The sequence below is a fragment of the Neltuma alba genome, unplaced genomic scaffold, assembly GCF_004799145.2.
Source record: "Neltuma alba isolate B1F8T4 unplaced genomic scaffold, ASM479914v2 tig00012097_pilon, whole genome shotgun sequence".
Classification (NCBI taxonomy): domain Eukaryota; kingdom Viridiplantae; phylum Streptophyta; class Magnoliopsida; order Fabales; family Fabaceae; genus Neltuma; species Neltuma alba.
This window is the reverse complement of record NW_021636654.1, coordinates 73,756-96,375: the sequence shown is the minus strand read 5'-3', so window position 1 is coordinate 96,375 and position 22,620 is coordinate 73,756. Positions and strand designations below refer to the sequence as shown.

Below are 22,620 nucleotides of genomic sequence, written 5' to 3'. Positions count from 1 at the left end.
TAAACTGAATAAAAGAGAGTGGGAGAGTGGGGATATGGAATAGATGGGATTGGTTTTGACTCATTCAAACTGATAATAAAATAATTAAATAATTGACTCTAAAAATAATTGAAGCATCAATCAACATAAACATGTCCAGGATAGGATCTGCTAGGTATGAAGTCTCTTTGTCAATAGATTGTAGGTATTGTTTTATCAGAGGTCTGGCGTCGTAGGATGATGCCATGATGATGACAGAAATCACAAGTACAGAACTGGGCAATTTCCACCACTTGGGGGCGGAAGATGAAGCTCTTATGTGGAGCTATGAAATAAACCAACGGGGAAAAGAAAGAATTGTGTTGATAATATTCTCTTACCCAAGTTAAAGTTGGCCCCATCCATCCCATTTCATATCAAATAGTTTTTGTTAGGAGATAAAACCTAGTTCAAGGTCAGGTTAATTTCTCTAATCAATACGCTTGTTATTTTGATATGGTTACATTAGTTAAATTGCGTATATATGCTCATAAATTCGCCTATAAAATATGGACACTTCTATTTTTATTATTCTTAGTTAAAATGTGCACCTATAAATTTAACTTATTGTATATTAAACAAATTGACCTAAATTTTGTCTAGATATTGTATTATTTAAAATTTTGTAAATATGAAACTTCGGTTGATATATACATGAAAATATGTCTAATTTGACCCAAAAAAAGAGAACCAATGCTGTTTTTTATCGTCAAATTGAGGTCGACAATTTAACATATGATAATGAATGATATAAAAATAAAATTTTAAACAAGTATTAAAAATAATACAAATATATTGGATATTCTTATCAATCAAACCAAATTAGAAAAAGAAACAAAAAGGGGGGGGGTTTTCCATCTTTCAAGTGGCATTAGAATATTACAGATGATTTCCTCTCCCACAAGTAAGATATAAGTTCAAATTGTGCTTGTCACTTCTCACCTTCTTGTTTTACTTTTTTTTTCTCAATTTAATCTGTTCTATTCCAGTTGGAGCGTTTGGGAATTATACTTTCAAAAATGACGCAAATTAAACTCTTTTAAATCATGATGTTTTTATCTTGTACAAAGCAAAATTATTTAAAATAATAATTCAAACTTCTTTTGATGAAAAAGTCTAAATTTAGTACTCGTATTTCATATAGCATTACAAGATTAAAATGTCATTAATAAAATTATATCAACCGAGAAATTGCCGGGTAGCGTAGGGAAGTGTCCATGCAATGAAATGTTTAATACCAGTAAAATTTAATATAAAGCGAGCGTTCCACCAAGGGAGATGGATCGGAGGCAAGTTAGCTTCAGGCTCACGTCCTCATTCCCTTATCCCCACAGATAACGTTCCCATCTCTTACGCTCTGAGCATGTCGAGCACAACAAAAACACATCCAATGCTCGAACTGCTGCGTCAACTCAAGAAGACCTTCGACGAAACCTTTGAAGAGGTAGACAAAGATGTCAAGAAGACGGTCGACCAGTATTCGAAGAATCAATTCCTACTAGACGCAAAGTCGGAACAGGAACTGCGCCCCAAGTTCTCGAAGCTGCATCATCACCTCAGCAAAATTACCGAACCCTCTCATTCCCGTTCTATCCGTGAGGAGCTCGCTCAAATAAACAAGGTTCTGGGCCGACGTGCCAGTGACGTCAATCAAGAAGATCTCCCAGCTTTATCTGAAACGGAGCTGGATATTATAGACAACGCGGAAGAGGATCAGCTCGTGAAACGTCTTCGGGTGAGCTACGAATTTTTCTTCGGACTTGATGAACTTAAGCGTGACCCCAGAATTTGCTTGTTTCTGGCAATTTTCCCTCGAAATGCTGTTCTGAGGAAAAGGTTTCTTATTTATTGGTGGATTGGGGAAGGGTTGGTCCCGCACGAAGAAGAAGGCGAAAGAGTATTTGAAGAGCTTTTAGATTTAGAATAACTCATACCACATGGCAAGTGCCCAAGGGTGAGTAAATGTCAAATTTCCCCTTGGGTCCGTTGCATGTTGATCGCACTGGCCAAGAAAGAGAGGCTTTTGGACAGAAAGGAAAAGATGCCACATTTTGATCTGGCCCAATCCCGGCGTACTTGTTTGATCGCTGGTCACTCTGATTTGAGAATTAAAGCAGAATCCACACCGGAGAATTTGAGGATCATTTTTAATGTGAACGAAAGAGATCTTCATTTTCAAGACCAATGGCTTGCTATACTGAAGAGATTGGTGGTGCTTCAGCTTGGTCATTGGCAGGTTTCTCCCACCCATCACATTGGAGTTCAAGACGAATCGTTCCTAGCTGGGGGTTTGAAGACCCAGAAGCTGCTCAAGTATCTCAGCCTCCGGGGGATTTCAAGCATAACTTCACTTCCTGAGTCCATCAGAGAACTGGTCAGCCTCGAAATTCTGGACCTCAAGGCTTGTCATAATCTAGAAAACTTGCCTGATGGGGTTGCATCCTTGCAAAAGCTAGCACATTTGGATGTGTCAGAATGTTACTTGATGGAAAGCTTGCCAAAGGGGCTCCACAACCTCACATCGCTCCAAGTGCTGAAGGGATTCATAATAGGCAATTCTCAGAAGACTGTCATTAGATTAGAGCATCTTCCAAATCTGAACACTCTGAAGCGATTGAGCATACATATGGGGAGTGAGGCTACCATCCAGAAAGATGATTTCGACAAGCTGAAGGATTTGCCAAAGGTCAAGTGTCTGAAAATATCTTGGGGGAAAGTAGCCGTTTTACGCTCTGTGTCTTTTACGCCAGAGCTACAAGAACTGGATCTTGAAGGCATTCCTGACAAGAATATGGCAGGATGGTTAACGTCCAGCCAACTGACGGAGCTGGAGACGCTATACATTAAGGGAGGAAAGCTCAGTAATTTATCAAGCAATGGCGAGCTGTGGAAAGTGAAATATTTGGTCCTCAAGTATACCAAGATGCCGAAAATAATTAACGAAGAAACTCTCAAGCCTATGTTTCCTTGGCTCCAATACGTGAAGAAGGTTAAGTGGGTCACAAGTGTTAAGCAAGAAGTTGAGTTTGAGTGGCCTTAAACAAGGACGAGGCCATTGAGTTTCAAAACAATTTTCACTTCCAAGTTATATATGAAATAAAAGAATATTTGTGGCAGATAATTGTTTGGAACTTAATATCATTTTCCCAACCAAGATCATAGAAGAGATGATACTTTCCTCTGTTCTGGTTGATTTTGTTGTTTGCCTTTTCATCTTGTTGTATTGGGTGTTGTTGATGAAGTCTTTTGATTTTTGATGCTACCAAATATTAAGACACATCGCAAATATACGGTTCATAAAAATAGAAAGTGACAAATCAAGGTCGATCCTACAAAAAAAAACTCAGTTAACAGTGATTAGGTAATAAAAATCTTTTTTCCGTTTAAGTTGAGTAAATCAAAATTGAGTGAAAACAAACAAAACAAACCTTTATCAAATTAATTTAAGCAAATGTTAAAAAGACAAACCTAAAGTTACCAATCCCTTGCTAATTTCTTAAACCTTGTTCACTGAATTGATTAGTTTTAATGTCAATTTTGTTAATCTAGAATTCAATTAGCTATAAGTGCATGTCAATTCACTTATAACCCTCTCTTAACTTAATCATGTAATCTCTCACACAATCACCAAAGAGGCTAAACAATTCGGTCTCACTCATCAACAATTATACAGGGCAATTAGGTATATTTTTATCCTATTTAATTGAATTGAATAGTCACCTATCAAACTTATGGCTTGGTGGTGGAAGTGTATTGCTTTGCTTGCTTTCACCTCTTGATCCCAGAATTCAAATCGGACAATCTGATTCACACAGTTGAATGTAAGGGTCATCAATGGCAGATTTGCCCAGTGGTTCTGCGAGATTCTGGACTCAGGCTAACGCTTTCCTTCAGAAAAACTTGACTTTACGGGTTCCTCTCTGCTTCTCTTTCTCTCCATTCCTTTTCTTAACGTTTCATGTTGTTCTCTGGGGGCTCTAAACGAGGTTGTTGGTCTAAGCACTTTAAATCCAGAGGCTCTTTCGGAGCTTTTAACTTCTATTTAAGCTTTTAACTAGCATATCTTAACTACGGATACAATTGTTTTTTGAAGCAGCCTTGCTTTTTTTTTTTTTTGATGCATACAGATTCAAAACACTACCTAAAGCAACACCGTAAAGTATCTGCAGAAACTAAATCAGAAATAAAAGCAGGTGTAGTCGAAAAACACGTGACCCCTGCTGCAGCGCCCAAAGCTTCCTTTGCTAATCTGTCTGCTACCACGCTAGACTCCCTTCTACACCAGATGACATGCACGACCCACTCCCGTTGTAAGAAAGCCCCAATCTCAACCATCGTTCCTCCCAGGTCAGGATCATTAACATCCAGATTGTTTATACATTCAACCAGATCAAGACAATCCGATTCCACAACAATATACTTATAACCTTTATCCCACGCCACCTTCAATCCCAAAAGAACACCCCAGCTTTCTGCATAGTAACTGTCTCCTGGACCTAAATTGCACAGAAAACCAGTTAACACCACACCCTTATTGTCCCGTAAGATCCCCCCACATGCTGCAATCTCATTTCCAGACGTAGAAGCTCCATCCACATTTATTTTAATGTATCCATCGTCAGGCGCCTGCCAGTTCTCCACACCAGTCACATGAGAGCCACTGTCATAAATCCTTCCCATCCCACATGACGCCTCAGCTTTAACCCTTGCCAGTAAGCCAACAGCATTTGGCCTCTCCCCATCGAACACTCTCTCATTTCGGGACAGCCAAAGAGCTCTACAAACCAACGCAAACCAGATGTCCCACCTAACCCCATCCACGGTAACCCGCTGTTTCAAATTCCAAGATAACCAAGCTTTCAAGTCGTTACTGAGAAAAAACACAGACAGGTAGCTACGCGGAAGCCATCTAGACCAGACTTCATATGCCTCCTGACAATCCCTTAGAATATGAAGCAGGTCCTCCGTTCTGTTTGTACAAATAGAACAACTAGCCGAACCTGTCCAACCCCGCTGTAGGCGAACCTCATTAGTCATAAGCCGATTATGAATTTATGATAACACAGCCAAATAAAAGTTTTACACCTCTGAGGCACCTGAAGCTTGAAGCAGCCTTGCTGATTGTAGTATAAGCTTATAACATATCGACTGAAACTGGGATTATTTTCTTCCAGGATTCTTGTGTAGATTTGTTTAGAGTCTGGTATGCATGTATTTCAATTTGATGGGTTTGAAGCAGACACCTCTCATTCTTAAACCTATTGCGTCTGGGAAAATATATTTTCTGTGGCTTTTGTCTGATGATAATACACAAATGTCTTTGTTTAAGGAAACAAAAAAAAAGTATATTTTTATCATAATCACAAATTAGATTATTATTCAATCCCATATCACTTAATCTAAGAGCTTAATTAAAATTCCCTTTATCAAAAAAAAATTTAATTCTCAAATGCATAACTAATGGTGGCCAGTCATTAAATGGACAATAAAAAACGAGATTAAGTAACCAAAATTTAATATTAAACAACTTCAATTCAATTCAGTGAAAACAAAACTCAATCCACTAATAAATTCATAGTTCCTCTAGGCTATAAAAAGAAAATTAGCTACACATGACATCAAACAAAACCATCCCAGCAACAATAATTTCAGATTCAAAATTCATAATCGAAATCGAAGGGGTAAAAAAACAGAACACTGCTAATGGTCTCCTCTCCTCAAACCATCGCCTGGACTCGTCCTCTCAAGGTCATGGCTGTTGCCATTTTCTTGCGGAACCAGTCGGCCACCAGCAGAGAAGAAGATGATCCGAATAGTGTCGAGAACACAGCCTCTCTACACCCAGTTCAGCTCCTCCCTTCAAGACCCAGCCGAATCCGCCGGTCAGTGTTTTTCCTCTCTTAGAGGGTGTTTGGATAAAACCAAACTATAGCTTGGAAAATAACTTCTGAAAAATAGATTTTTTGAAAAATGATTCTGATAAAATGAAAATGTTTGGATAGTTGTTATTAGAAGCATTTTTTATATGTGCAAATTACTAAAAAAATTATAAGTTAATATGATAATTACATAAAAAAATATATTTTATGATATATTTTAATTTGAAGAAATAAAATTGTTAATAATATATTTGTTACCAACATAATTAATAATATATAAGATAATATAATTAATATGTGTATATATATTTATAAAATATAATATTAAATATATTTATAAAAAAATAATTGAGGGGTGTTAAAGTCATATTATCATTAAGATATATTCTAATAGGTATAATGATACTCTCTAATTTGAGGTAGAAGCAAAATAGATTCACTTTTTCTGAAATCATAGTTTGTTAAATTCCCTCCCTTGTTTGGCAAATCTGGGATCCAAACCAAATCATGGTTTTCTTGTTACCCAAACAGCCCTTAAACGATGAAGAATCCACCTTAACAGTTCGGCCCCTTTCCCTTCAACCAGTTCGGCGCTTCCAGACCATCCTTTTTTCAAGATGATGATGAACAGCCCTCTAGGTCTCCAAAGTCTGCCATAAACGCTGCGTCTCGTTTTTCCACAATCAACTTCCAACATTCGGACTCCTCAAAACGGTGTGCATCTGGTCATGACATTAGGGGTGTGCATGGACTAGATTAGACTGGGTTTGTTATCAACCCGAAGTCTGGTCTAGTAAAGACCTCGAGCTGAAAAAGACAGCTCGAGGTCTGGTCCAGTCCAGTACCAACCCGAGGTCGGGTTGGATTGGACTTGGTCATCTAGATTGTCTGGACCAGTCCAGGCAGTCCATAACCTAAATTTAATTTTTTAAAAAAAAATTTCTTCAATAGGAGGCAAGATTATAACTTACTATATAAAATTTTGCACATATTGTAATCCAAAGTTCATCAAATTTGATCATTCCCTTTCAATTTCCTAATAATGTCATGTTTTATTAATTAATCTTCATTAATATAGATCTTATATTATAGAAAATATATACGTATACTCATTACTTAGGAAGTTAATAGGTAAATCTTGATGATTTGAATAGACATAAAACTTATATAGAAAAATTAAATCAAATTAAAATTATATAAATAATAATTAAAAATAAAAAAATCAGACTGGACTGGACTGGACCAACTCGTCCGAGAGGCCAATCCCTAGTCCAGTCCAGCCCGATGAGACCAGTCCGGTCCAGTTTGGTCTAGTCTTATTTCGGGCCAATTTTTTCTGGACCGGGTTTGCTGGGGTTGGACCGGACCATGCCGAACCACCTGGTTTTTGCACAGTCCTAGATAACATAATCTTAACTCCTCAAATTATTTCAAACTACGTTAATTTCTTTTAAAACTAGGATATTAACAAGAAAATCCCCCCAAATAATGCTCACAATTAAAGCTTCCATTTAACTCTTAGAAATCTCTTAAAATGTATTGATAACTTTTCAAAAATCACTCAAAATATTGTTTATATATATAAAAATAGAGAGTCATCAATTTTCACAATTCAGAAGGTTAATTAAGAAATAAAAAAGTAAAAAAAGTTCAGTAGTCACATATTTACGTCAAATCTTCTTCTTCTTTTGCGCCATGTATGTTTATATAGATTGAGATGATAGTATAACCAAAACAATTTATAGGCTTGAGAAGTTTTCTTTCCTACTTTGAATAAAAACAAAGAATTGAGATAAAAGATGAATGTACAACGGAAAGAATTTATAAATATTGGTTAAAGAATACATATTGTGCAGCCATGGGGTAAAAGATAAAATAACACCAAATTCATCTGTAGGAAACATTGGTCTGCTACTCTCTGTACTACTATATATGATTATTACGAAATTAATGAAAAAAATAAAAGTGCCTAAAGAAAAAAATTCAAAAAGAATACGAAGTTAGGAAAAAGATTAAAAAAAATAAACTTGACGTTTTACTGCATCTCAAACACAAATACCTAGTCAACAATTATAAAAATTATAAAGTTTAAAAAATAATTATGTACCTAATACTTGACAAAATTAAAACTTGAGGCGTGTGGATATATATATATATATATATTTAAATCCATGAGAAATAGATAGTCAAATTTCTTATTTCCTATCAATCGAGATATGTTAGTTTTCATAAATTATTTAATTTATAACAAATTTTTTATTTATTAATATCACTGTTATTTAAAACCTGGTCACTTGTTTTGATGTGATTGAAAAAAGTGTAAAAGTATATAAAGTTAAATACTGATGTCCTGTTTGGTTAGAATACATGAATGGGGATTACATGTAATCATGATGCAAAAGACTAATTCAGTTGTTTGGTTGCACTTATGTAATTACATTTTGCAATCCTCATTCCCTTAGAAGGCTGCATCTTGATTACATAGCTAGATTCTATGAATGAGAATTACAGCATGAGAAAAATACAACACTGTCCTTAAAATAAAGTCACAAACTGTCGACACCTCCTCTTCCATCTCTACGGCAAATGTTGTGCTCTATTATTGTGGGTGTCCTAGTTTCACTCCATTAAACTTCTTCTTCTCACAGCATTGCAGCTCCACGATTCCATTTTCTTCCCAGATTTACTTTCATATTGACCTCCGAACTAATGGACGGCAGTCTACCTCCTTACTCCACCTTCTAGATTTGAATCCTCATTAACTTTTCACACACTCCAATCTTTTTTTGTCTTTCACAGATATTGTTTGACCCAATAATTTTGCAATTCTATTTTTGCTTTGAATTTTACCTTGGATTATGTTTTAGGTTCTTGATTACAGTGATAGAGGAGGAAGGAGAAGAAGGAAGTAGGGCAGAAGGGAAGGAACTAGGAAAGAAAGAGAAGGGTATCTCAGTCTTTTTAAATTTTATGATTTCTAAATTTAATATACAAATTATTATTTTTCTTAATATTGTCAAGATTAACCAAACATACTTATTGTAATCCTCTTTACATTACATTCCATTCCCTACTATAACATTAGATTCCATTATTTATGATTCTATGAACCAAACGAGTCATAAGTCTTTCCCTCTAACAAATTAATATATATTTTCATATATATTAGAATATATGTGTGTATGGAGAGGATCCCATGATCAGCACTAAAGCTCTTCGGGAAGCCTACAACATGGAGAGATTAGTTACTCAGTTAATACATTGGACTCAAAAAAAAAAACAGAATATATAGAAATGTATGCACTGTAATCCTCTATTGCTATTTCTAAAATAGATAGAAAAATTTTTTTAATCATATTTATAAGTCATATTATTAAAATTTTTATACAAATTTACCCATAATGTATTATTCCCGCCGATTCTTTTTATAAGATTTTTAACTAAATTATATGCTATGAAAAAAAACAGTTAAGATTAACTAAAAACAATAAATATATAAGAATTAAAAAAATTAGTATGTCCTTATTTAAAAAAAGAAGCAAGTAAAAGAAGGAAATACTTATAATAAGATAAAGGAAGAAAGAATAAGTAGTATGAGAAAAAGATAAGAAAATAAAATAAAAAATTGATTAGGAGCAAAAATTATAAAAATGTATTTCATGTTTAGACAACCCTAAGTAGAATTTTATAAAATAGATCAAATCAATTGAAGTTTTGGGATTTTATAAAAAGGATTATTGGAGGGAGTATTGTGTAGGCTTTATTCTTATGAGGCATAATCTAATATTAAATGGGGCGAAGTTAGGAAGTGAAGTTAGAGTTGCTCCTTTGGTCCTATTCATATGACATTTTTAATATATTTTACGTGGTTAAACTGTATTAACTTTTCTTTAAAATATGATAACTTTCCTACATTGCCTTTATTTAATGTATACAACTTTAAAAAAAATAATCATCTACATCATAATAAGTAAATGACAAAATAATGCATTCATATTAAAAATTTAATGAGGTGATTTATAAATAAGATAAAAAAAAATTTCTCTCTGCTTTGTAAATAAGAAGAGAGGAGTATGAAATTTTAGAGTAAAATACTCTCATTACCCTTCTAGTTTGCATTAATTACAAAGACCTCCCATCTATTTTAAAAACATGCAGTTTAATCCAATTATTTAACACCGTTAGGGATATTCTAAAAAGATTCTAAAAATATTATTTTTAACTGAAATTTATATTAAAATAAATTTTATTTACCATTTTATCTCTCATTCTAATAAATTTATAAATTATATTTTTACAGTTACATCAATTTCATTCAGTTAAGATAAATATATATACTTTATTGAATATGTTTATAAATTTTTGTAACAAAGATGTGTTTGAAAGTTTTGAATTATAAATTTAATTAATTTATAAAAATTTTTAAATTTATATCATTTAAATTTTATGATAAACAAAAATTATATATTTAAAATATATCTTTATAATTTTAAAAAAATCAAAGTAAATAATTTCTAGTGAATGTAATAAAATATTAAAATTATAAAATTTTATGATTTAGATCAAAATTAATAAATTCTATAACATATTAGAAATTTTAAAAATAATTATTTTTTATTTTATAAAAACAGTTTTTGAAAAATATAAATATCTAAATAAGTATTAAGTTAAAAAGGGGTATTTTGGTCAAAAAAGAATTTAGAATCAAACTTAACGATCAATTAACTAGTTGGGTAGATGAAAATAAAATCTTAAATACAAAAAGGAGGTTTATGTAACATATGTTTTAATTGTAAGAAAGACTTATACAAATTTTTAAAATAAAAGCAAGGTTTATGTAATTGAGATAAAATAGAAGGGTGATCAGTGTATTTCACTCTAAATTTTAAGGTTAGTTAATGTTGTTTAATATTTTTATTGATTTCAACAGAAGGAGGTTGTATATCTTGACGTTGCATTACATTTAAGAATAAATGATGGATCCGTTTGAATCAGTGATTAGAAAAACAGCTTATTGAAAAAGTAGCTTATGGAAAAGTGAAGTTGGGTAAAAGCTAAATTACATAAGCTGAATTGTGTTTGAATTGGAGTTCAGAAAAGCCAGTTTGCAAAAGTGATATTGGTAAAAGGTTGTTTTGATTATGGTTGAGTAAAAGTAAATTTGGTTGTAAAATGAACAAAATAGATATGAGTTTTAATAAATAATGAAACATGATTAAAAAAATAATTTTACATAATATAATGAAATTAAAATAATTTAATATGAAGAAGTCATAAAAAATATTTTAAATATAAAGTAAAACATGAAAAAATAAAAGTATATTTTAGGAGCATATTTAAAAATAAAAGTATATTTCTAATTTATTCATTACTTTGAACTAATTTTAACTGATTTTTTTATTATTTACAAATTAATTATTTGAGGCTTATAATAAGAACCAAAAGAGGTAATAAATTTTTTAACTTTCTCTCTCTCCATATTTCAAAAGCTATAAATCATAAGCTATAAGTTATAAGCTAGTAATTTTAGCTTATAACTTATTATAACTTTTCATATAAAAGCCCGATTGCAGAAAAGCTCAAACCAAACACTCAAAATTTTCCAATCTAGCTTATAGTGAAAATAAACTGCTTATAAGCTACTTATAATTGATGCCAAACAGACACGATGTGTATCGCGTGGCTCTTGCCGGCAAGATGCCAAACTTGATTTAAACATTTAAAAAAGGGAAAGAATAAATTAAAGAAAAGGAAAAAATTAAAGAAAAGAATAACTAAAGCGGGCATGCATGGGGCCATGGGGCCGCATGTACCGTTTTTAAATAATGGCTTCCTACATATGGGGATGGAGATTCCCAAATCCGCAACGAAATTTCCATCAACCACGATATATAGGAGATCACACACACCCAAGGTTATAACTTGTATTTTGTGAGTCTCAAACATGCTTTCTTCCATCTCACAATTTCAGAAGCTGATATGGGGCCAGTGGAACATCCGCATAATTATCCTCTTCAGTCTCTTCCTTCAGATCTTCCTCATCGTTTCTGCTCCCTACAGAAAACGCATCAGAGGAGGCTTCTTCATATTCTTTGTCTGGTTGGCTTATCTTCTCGCCGACTGGGCAGCTGGCTACTGCATTGGACTCATCTCCAACAATCAAGAGCAAAAAGCCACCCTCACACAAAACGATTACCTCATGGCATTTTGGGGCCCTTTCCTTCTCCTGCACCTGGGTGGCCCTGACACCATCACTGCGTTTTCTCTGGAGGACAATGAGCTCTGGCTCAGGCACCTTCTTGGCCTCGTTTTCCAGTCAGTCACAACTGCTTATGTCTTCCTTTTGACCGTCCCCCGGAACCCATTATGGTTGCCGACGATATTGATGTTTGTTGCCGGATTAATCAAGTACGCTGAGAGAACTCACGCTCTGTACATCGCGGCCATCAATAATTTCAGGAAGTCCTTACCTCCAGAGCAGCATGGGGAGACCACTTATGAGAAGCTCATGGATGCGTACTCTTATAGGGAAGCGGCCGGCCTTCCAGCCGAAACAATCATGATTCTGGAGCCTGGTGAGACGGGAAAAGATGGGAGCAGAAATCAGGAAACAGAGGGAGAGAAAAATGAAGGGTAAAATTGACTTGTATTACTGAGTTAACATCACTTATTAAAGCTCCCCTAAATAAATAGCAGATTAACAGATCTTATACTTTATCATTATTACAGCGTGTCAGCTGCTGTTGCGCCATCCAAAGATGGAAAGGAGATCGCGGCGATTGATATTTGCATACTTGAGTTGGTGCAGAAAGCTTTCTCCTTCTTCCTCAAGTTTCAAGGTCTCGTCGTTGACATGATATACAGCATCAAAGACCCGTACGACAGCCGGAGATATTTTCAAAGCAAATCGGCAGAAGAGGCCCTCATACTCATAGAAGTTCAGCTCAATTTCATGTATGAAGCTTTCTACACCAAGGCCTCGGTGATTCGCCAATATTGGTTCTGGTTCTGGGGAAAATTTATTTCCTTAGTGTCCATTACGGCCACCATCGTACTCTTCATTAAGGCAGACAGGCATAGTTTCGACAAGTTGGATGTTAGGGTGACTTATGCGTTGCTGTTTGGCGCTCTGTTCCTGGATGTCATGGCTCTTTTCAAGCGTTTTTTCACTGATTACACTGCTACCCTCTCCGATGAATCTCTAATAGATTCCTACGCAGCTTCTCCTTACCAAAAATTCCGAATCAGAATCTTCAAGTGTCTCAATGGAATATTTTTGTCGCGGTTCCTCACGTTGGGGAATCTAACTTGGCCACAAATCCAGAAAGGCCCTTACGAAGGCTGTCACAGATTGTCCACCAAATTGTTAATGCGCAGATGGTCTGAATCAATCACGGGGTACAATCTGCTGAGTTACTGCGTGAACGAGTCAGTTCAGAGGGATCCTGATAATCTATGCCTCAAAATCTGGGTACATGCACAGGATTTATTCTATCAACGTGACAAACGTTCTAATATTAAAGACCTCCTTGATCAATGGAGGTATGAATTCAAAAACCCGTTCGTGAAAGAGCTTTGGGAATACTTGTTCGAAAAGCTGAAAGAGAAATCAGCTAGTGCTCAAGATATAGAGGCTATCCAAAGCATATGTTCAGCTAGAGGTGAGCAGGTTGTCCAGAAGGCCAACTTAGAAACCCTGAAGCCATTTGTGGATCCCAACGAAGTTGCTTTTGATCAAAGCCTTCTATTGTGGCACATTGCTACTACTCTCTGTTCCACCAAAGACAAACAGGAGGGTGGACGCAAGAGACAAATCAGCATGCTTGTCTCAGATTACATGCTATACCTTCTGGTTATGCAGCCCAACATGATGTCCGCCATAGCAGGAATAGGACAAAAGAGGTTCGAAGACACATGTGAAGAGGCCAAAAGGTTCTTCAAGAGGAGGGGCATTCCAGCAAAAGGGGGTGCGAAGGGTATGCTGGAGGAAGCTCGCAAACTTCTGATGAACGAGCCAACAGAACAACAACCCATTGGTGTGAAGGGGGATAGGAGCAAATCCCTATTGTTTGATGCATGTCGTTTGGCCAAAGAGTTGAACAATTTGACAGATAACGAGAAATGGAAAACTATAGCTAGTGTGTGGGTGGAATTGTTGTCGTATGCCGCGTGCCACTGCAGGCCTGCGGGACACGTCCAGTTATTGAGTAAAGGTGGCGAGCTCATTTCCTTTGTTTGGCTCTTAATGGCTCAACTCGGTCTCAGCACTCAGTTTCAAATAAAGGCTGACCCGCCCAACGTCATCATAGGGTGACTCTCACGGTAAAATTGAGAGGAGAGGGTGATCCACATATATATATAGATATATATTTATATAAATAATTGTTTGTGCTGGTTTGGTTGTTTTCTTTTTTAATTTAGCGACTGGACAATTGATGATGATGATCAGTTGAAAATTAACAGATAGATTGTTATTTTCATTTTATCAAAGTATTGATTAATGATATTTTTTTTCTATTTTTACATGATGAGAAAATATTAACTATACATGATAACCAAACTCATAATATTCCTTTATCCTCAAGGATCCTGAATATGTATGAAGACTAAAGTATTCTTGGGTTAAATAGTGGAATTGTAAGTTGTAAGTAAGTGTATTCAGCTTATATTAAATAATTACATAAAAATACTTTTTCTTAAATATTAAATCGAAGTCCTCAGCATTCAGACAACAAAAGTTGACAACTATTTATGGAAAAATTTAACAGTCGGTGATATCCATAAGAATAAATAATTTCTGGATTTCTTTTTTAAAAAAAAGAACTATTTTGTTCTATTACAGTACGTATTTTATGATTTGTAATATTTTTAAGCAATACGCGGCCGGCCAGGATTTCATTCTTTCCTTTTACTGGGAAAGTTTTAATTTTTTTTTCCTCAATAAATAAAACGACATCATTTTCACGAGGGGAAGATTCCAAAAAAATAAAATAAACCGGGTAACCCCTTCCAACCGGTGGTTTACTTGGTTTTTTAATGGTTTGACCGGTTTAATATTGGTCTGATCAGTAACCGGTTTTTTTAACCTAAACTAGACTAGACTAGAGACCAGTTCACCGGTTTTCCGTTTGAACCGGCCGATCCGATTTGGTCCCTTTTTTTTTTTCATTACATGAAACAAAAAGGGACACACACTACAAAACAAGGTATTAGTGACGGAATTTAGCGACGGAATTTAGTGACGGAAAAGTTTTATTGCTAAATTAGTGAACGATTAGTGACGGAATAAGATTCCGTCACTATATTCTGTCACAAGTCCATCGCTAATTTTGTTTTAAATGATTAGTGACAGAAATTAGTGACGGAAAATTTTTTTTACTAATTTTCATCACCAATCCATCACTACCTCTCATTTTGTGATGAGAATTAGTGATGAAATTTTTTTGTCACTAATTTTTGTCACAATTTCGTCACTAATCTGTCACAAAAAAAAAATATAAATATATAATAATTATTTTTAAAACTTATTATTAAAATAAAAATATAATATATCATTATTTTAAATAATATATTATATAAAAATTAAAAAACAAATATTATAAAAGAAATTAAAAATATATAATATACTTATTATTTTATTAAATATTTGAATAAAAATATAAATTATGAGAAATTTTTTACTAAAATATAAAAATTAATTTCAAATAAATAATAATACATTAAATTATATAATATATATTAAATTATGTATATAATATTTATTATATATATTTGTATTTGTAAAAGAATTTTGTAGGTGCTTTTCAACTCAACTGGTAAAGGCTTCAACAAGCACGTAAGAGGTCTCTGGTTTGAATCAAACACTTGTTCACAAATTGACTCAATTTTTGATGTGGCGATGATGTGGATAAGGCAATGACATGAGGGCTCATGATAATGGACATGAAGCGATGATGTGGATGCTATGATGACGTGGCTGCATAGGAGAGAGGAGGAGCTGAGGTGGCATCCAATGATGGATACGTGGCAATGACGTGGATGAAGCGATGACATGGCAATATGGAAGAGAGAGAGAGGAGTTAGTGAGGTGGCAGCCATTGATAACGTGATGGCTCATAGTGATGGACACATGGCGATGATGTGGTATTTTAAATTTACAAAATAAAACAAATTTAGTGACGGATTAGTGGCGAAAATTTTCATCACCAATTTGGGCAAATCCATCATTATTTTGTGACAGAATTTTTGTGGAATATCCGTCACTAATTAGCAACGGATTAGTGACGAAAATTTTACTAATTTTTGTGCTAATCCGTCAGTAATTCTATCACTAATTAGCGACAGAATTTTGAATTCCGTCACAAATTATTTAGTGACGATGAAATTAGTGAGGGAAAAAATTCCGTCGCTAATTCCGTCACTAACTTAATTCCATTACTAATCCATCATTAATCCGTTGCTAATTATGATTAGTGACGAAAATTCTGTTATTAAATTCTGTCGCTAATTTAATTTTTTTTTTTTAGTGACATGTCCATGTGTGATTGGAAAATTTGACATGATAGACGTAAGCAACTTGACTTAAGTTTTTTCCTTTTGTTCTTTGTTTTAAATATAATTGTATAAAATTATTTTTTAAAATAAGTTTTGGAAACAAAAAGCAAAAAAGATTTGTTTTGATAATTATTCTAAAAAAATTACATTTGAAAATAAACATACTTATATCGGATGGTGAAGCGTAAATGAGAATTTAAGTGCTCAAATGGAGAAAAAGTCATTGAACGGAGAAGAAAGTTTCCTAATTTTTTCAAACAAAAAATGAGAAATGCAAAAACAAAAAACAAGAAAATAACTAAAAATTGTTTTAATTTTTTCAAAAATATATTTCTATTTTTTATTTTTAAAAATGTTTAACTAAAAACAAATAGTGAAACAAGTTGTTTTTAGGAAAAAAATCTTTTTAAAATGAGAAAAAAATTAGGCCGGACTTGATTTCTTTTGCGACGTTTGTGGAGACCCCTTATTTGTTGTCGCCGTAGTTACCAGGTTCTCTCCACTTTCCTTTATCTCAATTCTCATCTACTTCTCAACTATTAAAATTAAAATTTTAACAGTTCAAATTTCATATTTTAAAAAATACTTTTTTATTATTGTTTTAAATTATTTTGGCTAAAATTTACTAGTCTTATTTTATTTATTAATTTATTTCAAACAATTTGTGAGATAAGAAATGAATGGAAATAGAAGAGAAGGATTTATGCAATAAGTTGTATCAAGTGAAATAACTTCTCTAAAGTAAGCATAGCCGACCAACATGTATGTATCAGCCCAAAATACATTTGGCACTTTCTTATCTGAGTCCATTTGGTGAGCATGAAAAAGAGATAGATTTTCTACTAATTGTCACTCAAAATATTGAAATATACATCTAGCTTCACCATATATCATGGCTTGTTGTTTTTTTAAATTAAGATAATTCTTTACATCACCTCTTTGTAAATTCCAAATTACTTCAACCTCTTGCATATTGGCTTTGCAAATTAAACACTGATTTTTGAGTAATCCTGGCTTTTTCAGTATTTTCCAATTCAGCAGGCTAAGCTGGTGTTAATCCTCGAGACAATGCAAATTGGTGAACAGCCTTAGTAGGTTGAAGAGGATGATTATTATCTAGAGAAACATCATTTATTTTGTATTTTTTATTCACTTGTTTAACTTTTATTCTTATTTTGCAACCTGTTCTTATCTCATCTCTAGACTTTTTAGCTTTCACATTTCGAATGTCTGGTTTTCTCATCCATTCTTTATCACAAACATAAAGATAAGAGGAATATTTTGACTTATCTTTTTTTATTCATGTTAAAGCTCAGTTTTCAAACACCAAAGCCAATTCCTCTATCTTATGTCTTCCAAAATTCCCATGTTCTTCAATTTTGTTAAATTCAATATCAAGTGTAGGAATCAAATTTATATCCATGGCATAAGCCTCCTGAAAAATTGAAAAATATAAACCTAATATGACTACAAACTCATGCCTCCAATAATGAGAACATAAAAATTCTAATCTCAAAACCAATAGGCATATATATACAAACGGAGAATATACATTTTGCTCATGAGAAATAGAGACGTATACATGAATATACCAATCAAAATATACCCTACAGCACATACACATACCAAACAGAGAAAACTAGCCTAAACTAACCTTAATATTTTCTTTTCATGAATTGGAAACCAAACTACAGAAGAATAAGTGGCATCAGCTTGCCGAAGAAGGGTATTAATAGTCTTAGTTCCAATGATCTGTAGTCCTGGGGGTTCTTCCAAAGCTAACCGAAACTAACATTGGATTATTAAAAACAAAAAATTCTTCCTTACAAAGAGACCACGCACACATACTGAACGAGCTAATAAAAAACACGTTATTTATACAATAGGAAACTATATACAGCAAAAAAAACAATATCCGCTGTCATGAATCTTGAAGATTATCAAGTTAGATTACAAAAAAGCATAAATGTAGAAGCTAAATATAAAAAAACAAGAAAAAGTCTGGGTATTGGATAAATGAACGTTATTTTACTCATCAATTTTTGATATCCAGTGCCACAGACCATTCCTCTTCTCTGAAACGTTATCCCACCGATTGCTCTGTTTTCCCGCGTCGTTTAAATCAGTTGCATCTTATCACTGTCATTGCAATTTTTACAAACAAATGGTCCAGATTTTGTTTCACCCGCCAAACATCGTTTAAAGAACAAGATGGCAGTGAATGTAAAAGACATCGAGAAATGCCAAATCCAAATTCATTTTTGAATAACGAGGATGGGATGGATCTAAGAACGCAGGCCCATCCCCCCGGGGGAGGGGGGTTGTTTTGGTGAGGGACTATTACCAAGTATCAACATTGGTTTGCAGCTTATCATTTGGGCTCACTTATCAGACTTTGGTGAGCATTGGGAGCTAGAAGTCAATGATCTGATAAGAACTAGTCTTCAGGCATTCTTAAGCTGGTAAGCTAAGTTATCAAGTCCTAGTACATGAGCAACATTTAATTCAAATATCGTATAATTAATGGAGATTGATTATTCATTCATGATCAAATCATTCCCATTAGTTGTGTCATGTCGCATCCAATATCCAATAAACAGTGAAGGGCTAACATATTTTATCTTTAAAATTTGAGTTTATTTTGGTTTTAATCTCCTCAAATTTCATTCTTTAAAATTTAGTTCATCTCAAAACATTAGTTTATAAAAATATAATGATGCTAAAATCTATTAAAATATTATAAACGACATTAAAATATGATATGAACTCACTACATATCATAAACAACATTAAAGTGGTGATGTGAACTTAGAAAATATATTATAGTTTTGGATTTTATATGGATAACAGAGGAAAAAAAGCACTCAAAATATAAAGGTTTAGCTCCCATTTTTCTTCCTCACTATTGATTGAGGAATTATTCATGTTTTGAGAACTCATCTCTTTTATTATAACTGTTTTATTATTCACATAAAATTTAATTAGATGTTATTTGATAAGTTTATATTATCACTTTAATTGTTTATGATATTTTAGCAAATTTTAATATTATTATATTTATAAAGACTAATATTTTAAAATAGAATAAACTTTAAGATCTAGAATCAGCTGTTTAAAATTTTAGAGATTAAACTAAAATCAGCTTAAATTTAAAAAAAAAAATACTCTTCTGGTTCTATTTATAAGGCACTTCTAGTATATTTTACACAGACTAAGAAAAACTTTAAATTTTATTAACTCTTATTTAAATATTAATAACTTTTTAACTTTATTTCTATTTAATATGTATTATAACTCATATAAACAAAATCAACACAATAATAAATAAAAAATAAATTTATATATTTATATAAAAAAAATTTTTCAGTACAGGGGGATTTCAGAACCAGAGGATAAGTTATATCAACGCAGAAAACAACAAAATCCTTCCTCGTCAAACGCTGAATGATGGCTGACAGATTCACATGTTATGTTCAGTGGGGTTGGAAGCTTACGATAGTAATTGATGTGGAATGAGTGAGGTTTGCGGGTCCCTCGTCTTTGTCCTGAAGTTCCGATTAAAGTCTTCAAGTTGCTGGTCAAGAAAAACAAAAGGATTAAAGTCTACAAGTTGCTTTTAACTTTTCCAGAATTCCAGGGTGTCAGAAAAGAAAGTGCCAATTAATGAGGGGCATCTCTGATAAAAATACCTTTTGAAAAGTCGGTCATCGTGTTTTTTTAGAAAATGGCAAACGAAGACTCTAAATTACCAAACTTACAAAAGAATCGCTTGAATAAGCCACATTATCGCAAGACACCCAGTCCTACATCGCATTATAAATATAAAATCTTAATAAAATATCTAAAATATTTTTTAGTCAAATTATGATTTAATCTACTAGAATTATTATTTATTAAAATGAATTTATCATTTCTTATAGTCAACTTATAAAAATATTATAATGCTAAAATCTATTAAAATATTATAAACGACTTTAAAATGTGATATGAACTCACTACATATCGTAAACAAAATTAAAATGGTGATGTGAACTTAGAAAATATATTATAGTTTTGAATTTTATATAGATAACAGAAGAAAAAAAGCACTCAAAATATAAATGTTTAGCTCCCATTTTTCTTCCTCACTATTGATTGAGGAATTATTCATGTTTTGAGAACTCATCTCTTTTATTATAACCTTTTTATTATCCATATAAAATCTAATTAGATGTTATTTGATAAGTTTATATTATCATTTTAATAGTTTATGATATTTCAGTAAATTTTAATATTATTATATGTTTAAAATTTTAGAGATTAAACTAAAATCAGCTTAAATCTAAAAAGAAAATAAACAAAATCCATCCTCGTCAGACGCTGAATGATGGCTGACAGATTCACGTGGGTAGGAAGCTTACAATAATAACTGATGTGGAATGAATGATGTTTGCGGGTCCCTCGTCTTCGTCCTGAAGTTCTGATTAAAGTCTTTAAGTTGCTGAGTGGTCAAGAAAAACAAAAGGATTAAAGTCTTCAAATTGCTTTTAACTTTTCCAGAATTCCAGGGTGTCAGAAAAGAAAGCGGCAATTAATGAGGAGCATCTCTGATAAAGATACCTTTTGAAAAGTCGGTCATCGTTTTTTTAAATAAATATTTAGAAAATTATAACAAAATCTCCAAAAAAAAAAACCCAATTATTATGGCGACTCTTTAATAGTTATTTTTTGAGGATATTATAGTAATTTTTTACGTTTAACATTATTAACCATTTGCTGGTTAAAAAAAAAAACATAATTAACCATATTTTTGGAGGCTACAAATCTGATCATCGCGGATACTGCAGCACACATTCTACTTGATACTATTCTTTATTTTATTTATAAGATCTTATTTACAGATTATAAATAAAATTTTATAATTAAGATCAGAAATAATACTATTTATATGAACGTGCGTGTCGGAGGAAGTAATTTTGGTTTATAATGAATTTTCCCAAAAATATTTTGTACTGCTTGTGAATTGTGATAATACCAGGAAAAGCATGACAAACTACTCATAGTTAGTGGTAAATTTAACGACGGAAAGATGTGATGTTGTTTGTCAGAATATTGAGGTTGTTGGGATGTCCTGCAGCAACACCACCCCCATTAACGACGGAAAGATGTGATGTTGTTAGATGATAGGATTAAGTCCCGGATTTGATCAACATTAATACTCGTGCAGTTTTATACATAAGCTTTAAATAATTAAATTATAAAATAATATTTAAAATTAATTAAAAATAATAAATAGATTAGAAATATTTTTTAAAAATCTGCCATTATTTATTAAGCAAGTAAGTAAGAAAGGTAATAAATGAAAAATGATGAAAAAATATAAGAATAATATTGATAAAAAGAGTGAGTACTAAACACAATTAATTAGGAACAAAATAAAAATAATAGTAAATATTTAAAATAAAAAATAAAAAATATATTTTAGATCAGGTTTTTTTTAAAAAAATAAAGTTTATATATAGAATAGGAGGGAGTATATTTGTGCAAGTGCGTATGTTTATTTATTGTATAATATTAAAAAAAAAATAAAAGACAATAAGTTGAAGCGGTTTGGATGCCACGTGAAGTTTGGTGTAATGTCTATTTTCATTTGATTGAATCAATGCCAACTTTATTGAAGTCCGTGTGCAAGCCTCTTTCTTGGAATCTTTTTCTGCAGAAGAGTCACGACTCACGCGTCAACATTTTTTAATTCTATTTATAAAATATTAAAAAAAATTTATATAGACATGGAGTATAATTTTACGTAATTTTATTTATATAAGATATAATATATATTAAATTGAGATAAAATTAAAAATTATTAATTTTAAATAAAAATTAATAAAATTTATAATTTTTTAATTTATATAAAATATATTAAAAATAACTCATAAATAGAACTAGAATTAATATTTAAAAAACATAGTGAAAGACAATAAATTAATATTTTTTTCCGTTGGTGGCATTGATCAAATAGTAATTGGCCGTTTGGATGCCACGCGAAGTTTGGCGTAATGTCCATTTTCATTTAGGGCCTGTTTGGATGCTCCAAAACCGTGGTTTTAGAAGTACTTTTTCGCAAAACGAGATAATTTCTTCTACATATTTACTTCGTAATCCGTAAAAGCACTTCTGAAACCATGGTTTG

At 32.6% G+C, this 22,620-nt stretch overlaps 2 protein-coding genes across 2 annotated transcripts; both read left to right on the top strand.

Annotated features, from left to right (window-relative positions):
- Positions 1–2,008: 2,008 nt before the first annotated feature.
- LOC114722610 (disease resistance RPP13-like protein 4) lies at positions 2,009–3,058 on the top strand. The gene has a single exon (XM_028908690.1). The coding sequence runs from the start codon at positions 2,009–2,011 to the stop codon at positions 3,056–3,058; it is 1,050 nt and encodes a 349-aa protein (XP_028764523.1).
- Positions 3,059–5,721: 2,663 nt separating this feature from the next.
- Positions 5,722–14,211, top strand: LOC114722609 (uncharacterized). The gene is made up of 4 exons (XM_028908688.1): positions 5,722–5,900; positions 8,765–8,852; positions 11,869–12,530; positions 12,627–14,211. The coding sequence occupies exons 1-4, from the start codon at positions 5,722–5,724 to the stop codon at positions 14,209–14,211; spliced, it is 2,514 nt and encodes an 837-aa protein (XP_028764521.1).
- The last annotated feature ends 8,409 nt before the right edge of the window (positions 14,212–22,620 follow it).